Source organism: Nilaparvata lugens, chromosome 5 (assembly GCF_014356525.2).
Source record: "Nilaparvata lugens isolate BPH chromosome 5, ASM1435652v1, whole genome shotgun sequence".
NCBI classification, from domain to species: domain Eukaryota; kingdom Metazoa; phylum Arthropoda; class Insecta; order Hemiptera; family Delphacidae; genus Nilaparvata; species Nilaparvata lugens.
The window spans coordinates 59,330,949-59,346,372 of record NC_052508.1 but is presented as its reverse complement, the minus strand read 5'-3'; the positions used below and the strand labels follow the sequence as shown (position 1 = coordinate 59,346,372).

General features: G+C 30.9%; 1 protein-coding gene and 3 non-coding genes across 4 annotated transcripts; 2 read left to right on the top strand and 2 right to left on the bottom strand.

Annotated features, from left to right (window-relative positions):
• Window positions 1–218: 218 nt before the first annotated feature.
• On the bottom strand, window positions 219–14,405 carry LOC111058094 (cilia- and flagella-associated protein 70-like). Its single transcript, XM_039429563.1, has 10 exons — window positions 14,181–14,405; window positions 12,901–13,081; window positions 11,826–11,981; window positions 8,807–9,054; window positions 7,485–7,609; window positions 6,592–6,747; window positions 4,416–4,558; window positions 2,733–2,929; window positions 1,570–1,712; window positions 219–363 (listed from the first exon to the last, which is right to left on the bottom strand). The coding sequence occupies exons 1-10, from the start codon at window positions 14,295–14,297 to the stop codon at window positions 219–221; spliced, it is 1,611 nt and encodes a 536-aa protein (XP_039285497.1). The 5' UTR covers window positions 14,298–14,405.
• On the bottom strand, window positions 4,792–4,910 carry LOC120351726. Its single transcript, XR_005571500.1, has one exon. It is a non-coding gene; the product is annotated as a 5S ribosomal RNA (ribosomal RNA).
• Window positions 6,001–6,119, top strand: LOC120351715. Its single transcript, XR_005571491.1, has one exon. It is a non-coding gene; the product is annotated as a 5S ribosomal RNA (ribosomal RNA).
• LOC120351716 lies at window positions 10,739–10,857 on the top strand. Its single transcript, XR_005571492.1, has one exon. It is a non-coding gene; the product is annotated as a 5S ribosomal RNA (ribosomal RNA).
• Window positions 14,406–15,424: the final 1,019 nt, after the last annotated feature.

The window sequence follows — 15,424 nt, the reverse complement described above, 5'->3', positions numbered from 1 at the left end:
TTCTGCTATTTAGTTCCTTGATCAATATTTGTAGTAGCAGAAGTCCTTAGTTCTATTTATATAGCTCTCATTGGATATTTGAAATAATTATCATATCAGATAAATAAATTAATAAGAAACTTTAAATATAATCTGAACATGTGAATTGAAAATGTGGGAATTGTAATTGTGAGGAAAGAAATATGTACTTAGAATTTTTAAAATTATTTAATTACTTTTTAAAAATTATATGTATTCACCCGATAAAATTCTGCAATAATTTTATGTGCCTCCTTTATAGCTGAGCAGTAGTCATTGTAAGCCTTTTCAGCATTTTTTATATTTATTGGTTTTTCAACTCTTTTTGGTATAAGGCTTTGCAAACTGTAAAGAATAAAAGTTTGAAAATTGAAATACAATAAAATAAAATGTAAAGATGGCATTTGGAAAGTGAGAAAACAATAGAAGATAATATAAAATAAATTACATTCTCTAATATTCAAAAAGATTGGAAATTTATTTACAAGAGAATAAAATGTATAGATGGCGTTTGAAATATGGGAAATCAGTAAAATATAATATAAACCAAATTACATTCTGACATTTCAAGAGAAAGTGTAATGAACAGTTGCTATTTACTGTCAATATACTACTTACTTTGAATTACAATCATTATAATACATATTACCTATAATTCAAAAATTAATCATTTCTAATTTTTATGCCCCATACCAAAATAATTCGATGTAATTTTCTGCTGTACCTTATCTAACAGCCACTTCATAATGTTTAAACACAAATACTGTTCTCACTCTAGTAGGCCTAATAATTTACAACAAAAAACATACTTTGATATTATAATATGAAATTATTTATTCCAAAGATAAATGTACAGTTTATCAGAGATTGACAATGGTGTATTAATAACCGAAACCGGTCTTTCTAAGTATCAATAAATCTGTGGTTTTTGACAATTTCTTAGTATTTTTCATTTAAAATAAATGTACTTGAAAGAACTGATTAAATTTTGAAGACGCTCCCTCAACTCGAAGAATTCAAAACTTGTTTTGATTGACTCATTTACTGTGTAATAAGTTATGCACAAATCAAATACAATCAATTCAATTCGTATCAGATTCATAAAATCAATCTCCATACTATTAAACTATGTAGCTTGTTATTATGTAACAATAGTTACCTTCTTTATTCATGATCATATCTGATTGTGCTGAACATATCCCTTATTCAACAGAACAATATGATTGTTGTTAATCAGCCATATTTCCTAAATACTACTCTCCTGATTTTTGTTTGTATTGTTCTCTGAGAAACAAATTCTATGAAATCCGAGAAATATGCCTATTTATATAGTGATGGATGCTATCCATATTCTCTTAAATTTTAAAGCAAGTTTTATCCATAGCCACTAACAAAAGGCTACAGTATTACGGTACGGTACTAAGAAAGATTTTTAAGCTAGATTTTCAAATTCCCAATAAACCACTGTAGCTAATAGCTATATCAACTTAATAATTATTTGAAGAGTTTACAATAAAGTTGATGTGTCGGAGAGTTGGAATCTTATCTTACTCGAATATGAATTCATCTTCAGTTTTCTTGGGAATTAGAGGTTTATGAAGAGATATTTGCATGACTACAAAAACAGGAAGACCATCTTTGGTTTGAAGAGGGACACTCTCCTCTTCAGGGATCACCTCTTCAGCTTCAGTTGTCTGAAAATTTCAGTCCAATTTAGAAGTTGGCAATGAAGGCAACCTACTTATCAACATTGAACTGTCAGAACTGTTCAAATAGGAATTATTGATGTTCTTCATCAGGTAAGCTGACACTTTCAATTAAATTTCATTATGGGAGCAAATACTCAATCTAAAGTTCAGTAACGATCTTTTTCAGTTATAGAGAGCAGTAAAAATTCTGAAGACAAACAGTGGAATTAGACTTGAATTATTGTGCAATTGAGTCTATTTTTTATTAATTTTATTTTTATAAAGAAATGCAGATCGGGAAAGAATATCTAGTTTGGATACGGCTCATTGTACTATTTCTCTCCCAAATTATCAGCAATAAGTTATTAATCAATATACTGATACATATACATATAGATATACAGTGTTTACGAGTTTGTGTTTCTTGAATAGTTCCAAATTTCTTAAATAACTCAATATTATTCGTTACAAGTGGTAATTGAGTGGAATATTTCTAATTAATTCATCAATTTAAGCCATCTAGATTCAAAATTTATAGTTCTAATGTTTTTTGTACCAAAATTTTATAAAAATTGTACACGTGAAATTCTAACCTTATCTTGGACTTTGTCACCTATAAATTTGGAAGAAAAATAGCACAAGGACTAGCTTATTATTTTATCTTTCAATGTTATTACATTAGTGTTATTTGCATTGTAAATAAATAAATAAATAGATAATTAGATATAAGACATAACAATCATCCAATGTATCAATAAGAAGCAGTTGTACATAGAATTTTCTCTTATTATGAAAACTTCCAATTTGAAACCTTCATTCTAATGTGGCAGCAGTCACATTGTTTCTACAGTGAGGTTAGCTTTGAACTGCCAGTATTCCCCATAAATAGTATTGATGCTTCTTATTTAACTCATACTCATAACCAGATATGGATCTCACTCTGATAATATTCAACGGATGAGAAATTTTGTATTATGTTCGTTAGTGAAATAAATGAAGTGACTGATTGATTGATGTATCAGTTACCTTGCTACTAGCAGTAGCAGCTTTTGAAGACGGCTTTCCTTTGGATTTCTTGTGGCTCGCATCTTTTCCAGGGCGTGGTAACAATGGTTCTTTGGCCACTTTAGTCTCAAAAATAGATGCACTTCTGTCTCCAGATCGTTCAACAAAGTTGTTCTTAGTGAACGTGTGAATTTGGGTCACCAATCTGATGCTTGCAACTAAAATAGAACTCGCATTATACATTAATCATACCAACCGCATATAATAACTTATACTTGATTATTTCATTAAAACTGTATTTTTAATACAGATAATAATGACGTTATTGGAGAGTATATTGTATACTTAATTCTAAATTGACATCACTTGTAAATAATTCTCAAGGAGTTTTCTCGGACCAGAAATGTGGAGTGAGTGACATCAATATTATCTTTTGGACTTCATTAGCCTACCATTTAAATTTGAAAGAGAAATAGTACAAGCTGAACTCAGTTTTCCTCTTCCAAATTATGAAAATTTATATTATTTTAGATCATTGTGATATTTGTATTGATAAATAAATAATTGATTGAAAAAAGTGCTTATCCTAGAATCTAGATTATCCAAATGAGAGGACACAATTATTGCACTTGGTTTGGCAATTACTGATCAATTAGGTAACTACTATAATCTACTGATAACATAACTACTGAAATATAATAATAATAAGAGTTAGTTGATCATATGATATATGTGGGCTCTATCCAAATAATATAGTCATTATCAAGCACAATATCAGTCTTACTGATAATTTTCTTCCAATACAATAATTAATTCGGTTTTTTTATTTTACCTCATAATATCCATCACTGAATAGACTAGTATTAGATAGTAAAATAGACTTATTTATTTCACTTGTTTAGAGCAGGTAGAATTCACTTCTAGCTTCAAGTCGAATAAAAATCAGATATATATCATTTATTTATAGTGATATATCAGATATAATAATAATAAAAAAATTTATTTCCATTAATATTCAAATAAGCAATCCAATCAATAAAATGTACATAATATTGAAAAATACAATATTTTTAATTTACTACAAATATATAAATTGCATTTTTCTGAAATTAACCTACTCAACTATGGGAAACCCATTTTCTAGAGCAGGTGTAGTAGTAATACAATTAAATTTAGAGTGGGGTGCAAATACATTGTAAGTGAGCACACATATTGTTCGAAATTATGTTTTCTATAAATTATGTCTTCCAGTTGTTGTGATCCAATTCTTAACGGCGCATTAAAATTTTCTTGAGTTTTCCATTATCTTGATGTGTTCAGCAATTAAATTGTAGAGTTTTGGTGCTAGGTGGTTGAAGTGTCGTTGGTATGTTGCCTTCCTATAGTAAGGTCCACGTTATAATGACAGTATTTGATCAACTTTGGTTTTGCTATCCTTGTCTAACATTCGACAAAGCCGGAGTTACTATCCTTTTCTAGGTCCACAACGGTGCCAATTATGTTTTTGACAGTGTAGAAATATGATTAATCAATGCAGAGAATCAGCATCGCTATTCTTCTATCTTTATCCACTGTCATTATAACGTGGACCTCACTATAGCCACATTCTATTCGGCAGCTCGGAATAAATCGAGAAACATATTTATATAATTTATTATAAGGAATGCTGACGGTTCAAAGTAAATCTCACTATCAGGATCTTACCTCCTGGAAACATGAGTCTTGATAAATCAGCATAAGCCACCAGATGCTCCTTGTGGATATCCACAGTTTCTTTGGATCTATTCTTCAATTTCAAATTCATCTCATCACTTGTCAGCATGAATTCCACTGGTACAGTTTTATACCTGTAAAAGTACATTAAAAAATATTATTATAGCTACGATTAATAAATCATTATGCATAATTATGACTTAATATATTGAAAAATCAGGAATCTCCAATAAATCTTGGAAACGATAAACAATAATAAATTGAGATAGAGAAGCATGGCTTATCGAATAATATGTACATTTTTCAATGATTTAATATTGAGAAACGTTTATCAAAAAGGAACTAGAAAATGAAAAATATAAAAAAATGCCAACAGCACGTGGTGTTCCCAAGCGGTCACCCATCCAAGTACTGACCACGCCCGACGTTGCTTAACTTCGGTGATCGGACGAGAACCGGTGTATTCAACGTGGTATGGCCGTTGGCGAGATATGATGCTTTAAAACTAGAATACAACATACAGTAAGACGTTCTTGAATCTGTCAGCTTTTATGTAGAGTAAATCAATAATTATTGATCTTAGAAAGAATTATTCTTCCTATTCACCCAATGCTGACAAGATGTAGTGAATGTGCCCCTTCAAATTGAAAAAATTATCAATTATTATTTAAAATTCATTAATTATTTAATTACAAACTTGCTATCATGGGTTTGGAAGGGTTAATGTCTATAATGTGTAATACGGGTGGCCTACCTAGCTCCTTTTTGTCCTATGATTTAGAGAAATAAACATGAATAGCATACTTTTAATAATATTGTAGCTCTGCTTCTCGTTTCATAGCAAAAATTCTCTTTTGAAGAAACTAGATGATTTTTTTGTGAAGAAATCACCAAATTATCACCAACTTGCATTTATAATTTAATTTTGAAAATTGTATTGTGCAAAGAAAGCAAAATGAGTTTTTAACTGTTGCTCCCATTGATAAAAAACGTATTCGAAATTATTGAATCAAGAAAATTATAATTAAAATTAAGTGGGATTTAAGAAAACTTAAATTTAAGGAAACTTGACTAATGACCCTTGTCCCACTTTTTCATGAATGAGGCATTAATTTATTCAATAGAGGAATATCATCATCAACTTATACTTTTAATAATAATTATTCAATTCAATCTCAGATCATGAGTTTATTAGTGCATTTATGCTTACAGCCTCCTTATTATGCTTCGAGCTCTATAGTGAGGTCCACGTTATAATGACAGTGAATAAAGATAGAAGAATAGCGATGCCGATTCTCTGCATTAATTAATCATATTTTTACACTGTCAAAAACATAATTGGCACCGTTGTGGACCTAGAAAAGGATACCTAGTACGTACCACCGGCTTTGTCGAAAGATTAAGGATAGCAAAACCAAAGTTGATCAAATACTCTCATTATAACGTGGACCTCACTATAGCATAATAATGATACCCTTCATTATGCAACATGTTCATTATAGTTCATAAGCTCATAAATTTATTCAGCTTTAGGTAGAATTTACAGGCAGGGGGAGGTTTGAAAGCAACTCTCCTCGCCAACGGCCATACCACGTTGAATACACCGGTTCTCGTCCGATCACCGAAGTTAAGCAACGTCGGGCGTGGTCAGTACTTGGATGGGTGACCGCTTGGGAACACCACGTGCTGTTGGCATTTTTTTATATATTATATTTTATATGTACAATTTTGTAATCTTGCATACAGGATTTGCAACTATAAGATTTGAGCTTTTCCAAGTTTTCAACGATAATATATTTTATGAAAATCGCTTCACATTCCTTAGATGATACAATTGTGTGAATAGTGAAAAATCTATTCAAAGTCAATCAATCAATCAATTTTATTGGAGAAATATTTTTACATTGTTGGGTCCTGCTAAACCCGTGGGTTATAATAAAAATATGAAACAATTTCTTTGGATTTCGTTGAAATTCCACAACAAAAATTACTCTTACCAAACTTTTAATAATATTGTTGGAAATTTTCAGTTATAGTTCTCCATAATAAACATTATAGTAGGCTTCTTTATTACTAATACTATTGGCATACTATTACTCCATTGTTATCATTATCACTCAAGTGTTTCATCTTCTGGAAATAGATAATACTGGCAAATATTATATACCTTGCAATTTGGTTCTGCACATACTGTTGACAGTATGGACTCAGCAAGCATCTATGGACTCTGTTCCATTCTAAGCGCGGCGCTATACCAATTTTCTGCAACTCGTTTTCACTGATATCCATGACATTCGAAATGTCGCCAGTATCTTCAAATATCCTTGAAGAACAAGTGAAGTTTTTTCAGTAAATAAATTGAAGTTCAATCAGAATCATTGTAATAATTTCAGTATCAAGGTGGAATTGAAGATCTGTTGTCAGTTTCATTTCACCTTGATATCAAGAAATACCACATCTCTGATTCTAGTGTGAATTTTGATTTGAGAAACTTCAAAATGGAAGGTGGAGTATCAGGTAAGGGCATCACTATACACAGGGCCCTATCATTACACAGTCATATCAATCATCATAAATCAAAATATATATATTTTACCAACCTTAATCGAATATTTGATTCCCTATTAGACCTGTGTTACGACCATCATACATTATATTTGATGATAAATAAAACTAGAAATTCAAGTATCCTTTTTAAAATTGTTTACTCACAACATGTTTCGGCTATATGATAATGACATCAAAAAAGACAATTATATTTGATGACTATGGAACATGGAATAAAAAGTGATCCTTTTTTCATGATTATGACGCTTTTCTATGACAATATATAAGCATTCATTTATATTCATTCAAATATAGTATAATAAGAGAAATAATAGCAAATGAGAATCGAAATAATTCGTGGGAAAACCCATAACTACAAATCAAATTGAATTGCAGTTCTTTATTCAATGTATTATTAGTTTTCAGCTGTATTTTGCACTTCAATGTGTATTTTACCTTATATTTCATTATTCAAGTTATTGTTATTCTGTATTATTTTTATAATATACTCACTCGTATTCCGAGTTAGCGGCGCACCCTTCTACAGAGGGAACCATATTGGCCCATTTGAATTTCCTTCCTTCATTTGGTCGGTCAACCCATTTCATCGATTGGTACAGGAAATTTTCATGCTGTGCCTAAAGCAGTAGAAAAATTACAAATTAGATTAGAAATGTTCCAATTAATGGTGATTTGAATTTGATATTTTTGTTTTTTATTCTGTTTTTAACCATCAAAATTTAAAACTCTTAGTTCTCGTTGTTTTTTTAGTGAAAATGGACTAAATTTTGGAAAAGTGAAACCATTACCCTATCTTGGACTTTTAAAATGTTATCTAAATTTGGGGGGAAAATGGTACAAGGAGTATCCTTAGTTTTTCTCTCCCAATCAGTGCTACTTTGTAAAAATTATAAATAAATCAATGTATTCAGAAAATATTAGAAGATATTTCAACAAAATAGGGATCATATTCTATGAATTGGAATATGAGCTCACAATTTAAAAATACCAAGTCTACTCACAAAGAATATAGATTCTGTTAACATGTAACCAAATACCTCAGAATTCATCGGAGACAAGTTTCTAAAACAATAAAATAAAATTGGAATGAACAGGGGCAAGTCCAAAATATAAAATAGTAATTTTCAATCAATGTTCACTACTATGATTAATTTTGTTTTATAAAAAGTGGTAACTTTATGCAAATAAAAAATCTTTTAAATAATGGGAGTGGAATATTACTCATTGAGTTACTTTATCAAACATTGATTGAATTTTATTTATAATCATTATTATTCCCACTACTGAAAAACTCAGTTTCCATAAATACACTATGGTGTCCCCATCAGGTACTACACAAACTTCAATATTCAACCAACTATTGAAAGCCCATTTAGTCGTACTAAAGACCATTTTAAATTTATATTTGAATATTTCCTATTCCAATAGTATTATTGACAAGTCTAATAAAAAGATGTTGCTTACTAGGCATTTACGTTTATAATAATTCAAAGTACTGATTCATGAATTATTATTACAATGAAATTACTTAGAATTCACCAACTTTTTCATAGGCCTAGTGAGATTCACTTCATACTGTCCGAGAGGGTAAAATAATCTACGTTTTAGACATATTTCTATCAAAATTCGGAAAGGGAAATTCTTTTTCCGATTATATATTTGACTGATGTATTATGGAATGAATAAGAAAAATTGATTAAATAGATAGAATTTGATGTTGCAATTTTTCTTCAGTAAGAAGGGCTGACAAATTATAGTGAATATATTACCCGTGCATATATCTCGATAGACTATTTTATAATTAGAAAGCTCACCTCATTATTTTGAAAAATTGGTAGAGCTAGCCCTCCCACTACCGACCCGGATGAACATTTCATATTGTAAATTGCTTCCAAGCCGATTGTCATATAATTTCCAGGCAAACTGTATTCTTCCGAATTGAAATCCAACAATGGTTGTACCGTCAAATTGATGTATGGTAGATTTGGCCACGATACTATTTCTGAACCAAAAAGTTGCCTCTCACTCTGTAGAGGGAGAACTTTTTCTAGTGAATCGGATCCTGTGAATTGAATATATCAATTATTCGGCATATGCATTTTTCAAAAACTCATAAATAGCCTAGTACTGATTCACCTCAAAATGTGCACCAGTATTATATTTGAATAGAAGCCGTTAATGTAATTTGTAAGGAGTGCCACCAGATAGAACTAGAAGTGAAAGGTGAATCGCACTGCATATCTATTATTTTTGCTATATGTATAGTACCAAATGTTGAATATTAATTCAATCTATGAATGATGAATCGCACTGCATATCTATTATTTTTGCTATATGTATTGTACCAAATGTTGAATATTAATTCAATCTATGAATTCATCTCTTGAATAGGCTCTCAATGGTCGTATGACAAGGTTAATTAAACAAGTCCTGAAATTAAGCCCATATGCCACATAATTTTGAATGGTGAATTGCACCACAGATTTATTGTTTGCTATGTAAAATGATAGTCCAAAATGTTGGATAATTATCTATTCAATCTATAAATTTATCTCTTGAAAAGGTCCACCAAATATCCGTATGGCAACAGGTTAACACATATCCTGAAATGTGGGCCCATGCCCACATAATTCATGACAATAAAAATATGTTACATTTTTTAAAATATATGGAGTTTCCTAGTCTATATTATAGGCCTACAGTACATATTTTTGCGCTTTGATTATAGTGTCAATATATGAAATAAAACAATGATCAAATTATTCCTCACTACACATAACGTTTTAGCTTTTTTAATCCTTTCAATTAAAATATCTATATAAATAAAAATCGAGCCTCAAATTTTGACATTCAATAACGTTTCTATGTGTGCACCGAATTTGATGATTTTTTCTTAGTATTGTTCGTTATGTCCAGGACCAGGTTTATGGCCTATGGAATTTATAATCCGTCTTAAAAGGGCTCTTTCCTACGGTTCTTCAAAGTTTGCATGTAATCCTTATGGGAGAAGATTTGTGAACTGGCCACACACAGAAATAAAAATCAGCTGTTATAATCATTGCGTCATCCAGCATCCGTCGGTAGATCTGTTTTTAAATTTTCTTTCTACTGATTAACGAAATTTTAATTCTTAATAATGCCGCGGTACGAACGACATCTAAACTTGGGTCGTAGAACTCGAAATGCTGTGAATTTAGAATATGCACGGGAAAATCAGCAGCAAGGAGATATACCTTTCAATTCCCAGCAAGCTGTATTCAACTATAACTAAAAATACAAACTGCTGCACAACTAACTAAGCACATAGGAAGACCATATTGAGATTCAAATGTAAATACTGATTGTTGGATAATTTTCATAAAAATATAGTGAATCAGATTAAGCTAAGGCTAAGCACACCTGAGGAGGCGCGGCTTGGTGATACAAAATGTTGATCTTACAAGATAACAACTTGTAAGATAACACTTAACACACCGTTCAACACCATGCTCGATTCAGTGTGTGTGAGTTCTTCCATTCAAACCAATAAGCAAGAAGCAACTGGATGCAAAATGCTGCATCGCGCCTCCTCAGGTGTGCATTCAACTGAAGTTTGTCATGAGATACATTAACAACTACCGTACTGTATTTGGCGGTACGAAGTTCGCCGGGCCAGCTAGTTATTAATATTATTGGATTTATCAATTTAATAATATTTGGTATACAATTTTTGAAAATCAGGATGTGGTTCAGAAGCAACACCATTCGCCAACGGCCATACCACGTTGAATACACCGGTTCTCGTCCGATCACCGAAGTTAAGCAACGTCGGGCGTGGTCAGTACTTGGATGGTTGACCGCTTGGGAACACCACGTTCTGTTGGCATTCTCTTTTTGATAGATAATATTCCTGAATTTGTAATTTTCGAAAATCAATCATTACTTTGATCAGTCATTTTCATATGATTCTCTCTTTACAATTATTATATATTTTTCTCTTTACTAGTATTATTTTTGTTATACAATAATTATTTCACAACAATAATATTAAATGATCACTATATATTTTCCAGAATTTGTTATTCTCCAAAATCAATAATTGATTTGATCACTCATTTCTATATTATATTCTTTCTATATAATTTTAATTTCGCAAGAACTATGGTGACTGGGTTGAATCAGAGACAAGAAATATAGACTTACTTATCCTTCATCTATGGTTGAATCTAAGCTCTGGAAACCCAGTACTGTGTATCTAGCCCTATTGAAGTGTTTCTTTATGATTCTTTTGAACTGTCGATAATTATCATACATTTTTCCATAAATAGATTATTAAATAGATCTCAGAGAATAAGATTAGAGTTCTTTATTCATATTAGTTACAACATATGCTGGCTTATACACTAATTGACAGTAAATGACAATATAAAGCTTATTTCTGATTATTCAACGAATTTTACAAAATAAATGAAAGATTATTATTAACCCGAATGAGGATTGCATGCAATCTGAATTTAGATAATATAATATTGTAATGTAGTTACGGTAACTACATAGATCAGCGGTTTTCAAACAAAAAATTGTCGAGTCTCTGAGAAGGATATCAAATAATATTATTCTTCCTGTCAACACAATATCAGAGTAAAATGAATGGAAGAGAACTCAAAGATCGTAAATACCCCTCATAGCCTCATTTGTTAGTGTTGATTTGAACATGGAACTATAGTCCTGGAAAAAAATTGATAAAGTGTAATTATTCTCAATACCAAGATAATTGTAATAGTGATACAATACCAATATCCCATTATAGATTCGGAATGGATCTAAACATTCTGAATGGATTTAAAAACTCACCCATTAGAATGGGAAGAACATCAAGACAGGATCCTCCAATGACTGTCTCTGTTGGAATAGCTGATCTCTTTTTTCCAGCTGATTTTGTTCCAGCGGTCGATCTTTTACTTTTCTTCGATGTGGAGGTGAGACTTGGAGGTAGACCCAACACCACAACTGCAAAAATCAGTTTCAACTGTCAGTATCCCTCATAAATAATACCATAACTTCTCATTCAACCAACGCTGACTATAGAATGTGCACACTATGTTGAGATTCGCTTTAAAATATCAGCCTGTCCTCATAAAAAAACATAAAAAAATATAAAATCGAAACTCATTACCAGAAATACTTTCCTGAAGACTGCAAATATTACCTTCTAGCTGTTCTCTCAGTGATCAATCTTATTTTACAGTAGTTAAGATAGTTGATAGCAATATTAGATTTCATTTTTGATCCAATATTATCAAGTAATCACATCTTTCGAAAGATGTATCAGGAGCCCCCATAGACAAATACACAACAAATTGAAGAAACTCAAATAGAGTTAGCTTGGATTAGGAATAGCATTCACCATTTTACTGATAATAATTATTCACTTCATCCTTGATAAACTTGGTTACATTTCCTACAATTGTATTTTGAAAAGTGAAAGTGACATAACCAACATTTTGATTTGGACAGTATAGTATAAATTGGAAATGGGACAGTTTTGGGCATGAGCCTGTTGTGCCTTAATGTGATAAATAAATGAATATCAGTAATAGTCCAGGCAATGGATGCTCTAAAAAGGGTATAGAGGGAAAAATTTGGAAGACAATATTTTTGACCCCGCAGTTCTGATTAGGGTAGTAAGGAGGTAAACATATCAAAAGTCCCCACCCACAACTGCGGGTCAAAAATTGTCTTCCAAACTTTTTCCTCTATAACACTTTGTTGACTGGGCTATAAACTAAATACTGTAAACGATTACTTGTTCTTATCGAGTGGATTGCTTTGAATCTCATGAAGTTACCTGTTGAAAGAGAACAATCACTGAATTATGGAGATTTAATTCAAAAAGATGGCATTTGTCATCTAGGAAGATTTCACTTACTATACACAGGATTATCGAGAAACTGTTGATGGAGTGCATTTTTGCTGATGGAAGATTGGATGACTACATTGAAACTCAAATCAACATCTCCTTCTGTTTCAACAGAGAATTTCTCACTTTCAAATCGCTGATTCATCCAATCAAGTCTGATTTGTGCGTTGAATGGAAGGCTAAAATTTTTCTAAAACATTAAAAAACATCCAGTTTATTAGAAAAGTCTATTTGGATGAAATCATAATCAAATTTATAGGTTTCAGTGGAACAGGTACCGTATGAAATTCAAATGTGAAAATTAACTCTTTCTAAATTAATGTAAATTTAGTTAATGCTTTTTAAAGCTTTTGTTTTGAATTCATTTATTTAGTTTCTCATACAGATGGTATACCTTTGAGCTTTATTGTTCTGAATAACAATAATTTATAATATTTTTTAAATTGTTTATTTATTAGGTGAACTTATGGAATAGTTAAAAGAAGTTTCAAAATCAATCAATATTACATATATGACAAGTGATGCTTCTCTGAAACAAAGGGCGAACATCGAGATGAACAAATTTATTTAAATTAAATAGTAAATTTATATTATTTACTATTTAAATAATAGTTTAAATTATTTAATAATATTATTAAATATAATAGATTAATTTTATCAAATTTAATTTGTAGCTTCTAGTAAATTTATTACCTAATTTAAATTCAATAGGTAATACATTTTATTTGAAGGTGATATATTATGTAATATTTGAAAAAATATATTAGTGAGAAGTTCATTTGGTGTAGAAATAAAATCTGTCCAAATATAATTATATAAGGACTAATAAGATTTGAAATGATATTGTATAATATTGTTAACTGATTCATTTTAAAAACTCGTACTTTTTGTTGTTACATTATTATCAATATTTAATGTTGCAAATATTATAGTAAGTGGTTTACTAGAAATTGATAATGATGCAAGAACTGATTGCAGTTTTCAAAGTTTTTCAATATGGCTGTAGCAAATAAGTTTTTTTATTCAATATATGGATATCGGATAGCTACCACAACATTAGGTACTAAATATTTTCAAAACAGTAAGGTAATACTGTTATTATGATAGAAGTTGAATAATTCAATTCAACAATTTTTAATATTTATCAATTATTGATATATAATAAATAAAGTTAAACTCTTTATCCACAAGGAAGTTAAAGTGTATTTTATCCAAATAGAGTTATGGAAATTTATTTCAAAGATAAGTGGAAATAATAGTACGGTATTGAAAAACGAATTTTAACTCACGAAATTTCCAATGCGATTTATTGAGATTCTGATTATATCTTGTTGAGTATTTTCAGGAGTTTTCAGTTCATTGGAGGGTTTTAAAACATCATTAATTGGATGTGAATTCTTCTCCATTCTATAAACTAGATGAAAGTTTAATATTTAGAAAACTCAAAGCGTAACTTTTGATATTTAATAATATTATTGTCAGCTACGCTCAAAGGTGGGTAATTTTTTTTTAGGTTCGAAAGATAAACAGCTGTTGGATTATTTAAAATTAATCCACACAGGAGAAAACAAACATTATCTATATATAAATATAAAAGCGAAATGGCACTCACTCACTGACTGACTGACTGACTCACTCACTCACTCACTCACTCACTCGCATAACTAAAAATCTACCGGACCAAAAACGTTCAAATTTGTTAGGTATGTTCAGTTGGCCCTTTAGAGGCGCACTAAGAAATTTTTTAGCAATATTTTAACTCTAAGGTTTGTTTCTAAGGGTTTAAAGTTCGTCTTTTAGCATGTATATTCTTCTTCTTCCAATCTCTTAATTATAATTGAAATTTCCATATCATACGTTACTATAGAACTATAATCTAGATAGAGTACCTCTTCGAAACAGTTGTTAACTGGCAACTAAATTAATAATTTTGTCAGGTTGGCATCAAGTTGAGTTGACTTTGTTAGGTTAGCACCAAGTTGAAGATTTAAATGCATTTATCGCGGAAAAATTGATTGGGCACTGCTACTTCAATCCTGGGAATATTATATTACTAGCCGTCAGGCTCGCTTCGCTCGCCATATCCGTTTAGCCAGACGTTTAGTCTGGACCCCCGACTGGATTGTTCTAACATATGATAAAAATGCTCAAATAAAAAATGCAGGCGAGCGAAGTGAGCCTGCTGATCTCATTCTTGGATGATCCAGTCGGGGGTCCAGGGGGCAGAGTCCCCTGGCTAGACGGATATGGCGAGCGAAGCGAGCCTGACGGCTAGTCGTGATATATACTAACGCCATTAAGCACATAACGTCTATTTTCTATAGACGTTATCTTTCATTATGTTTCTGTACCTTCTATAAAATATCCTGGGATTTGTGGGATGTCTAGGAGGCCTATAATGGCATTATTTCTGGGAAAAAGTTTAAACTGACAAGAAATTAATTTTCTTTCTTCATATTGTCAGAAATGGCCCACGTTTGTAGGTCATAGATGAAGAATTTTCGAGCCAAGAAGATAGCCTCTCATAGAGTCA

Excerpts from the sequence above, each read along its gene's own strand:
- LOC111058094 (XM_039429563.1), bottom strand. The coding sequence starts at position 14,297 with ATGGAGAAGAATTCACATCCAATTAATGATGTTTTAAAACCCTCCAAT. Across the intron at positions 13,082-14,180 it reads TAAATCGCATTGGAAATTTC|AAAAATTTTAGCCTTCCATT; the intron begins GTGAGTTAAAAT and ends TTAATGTTTTAG. Across the intron at positions 1,713-2,732 it reads CTGCTACTGCTAGTAGCAAG|ACAACTGAAGCTGAAGAGGT; the intron begins GTAACTGATACA and ends TGAAATTTTCAG.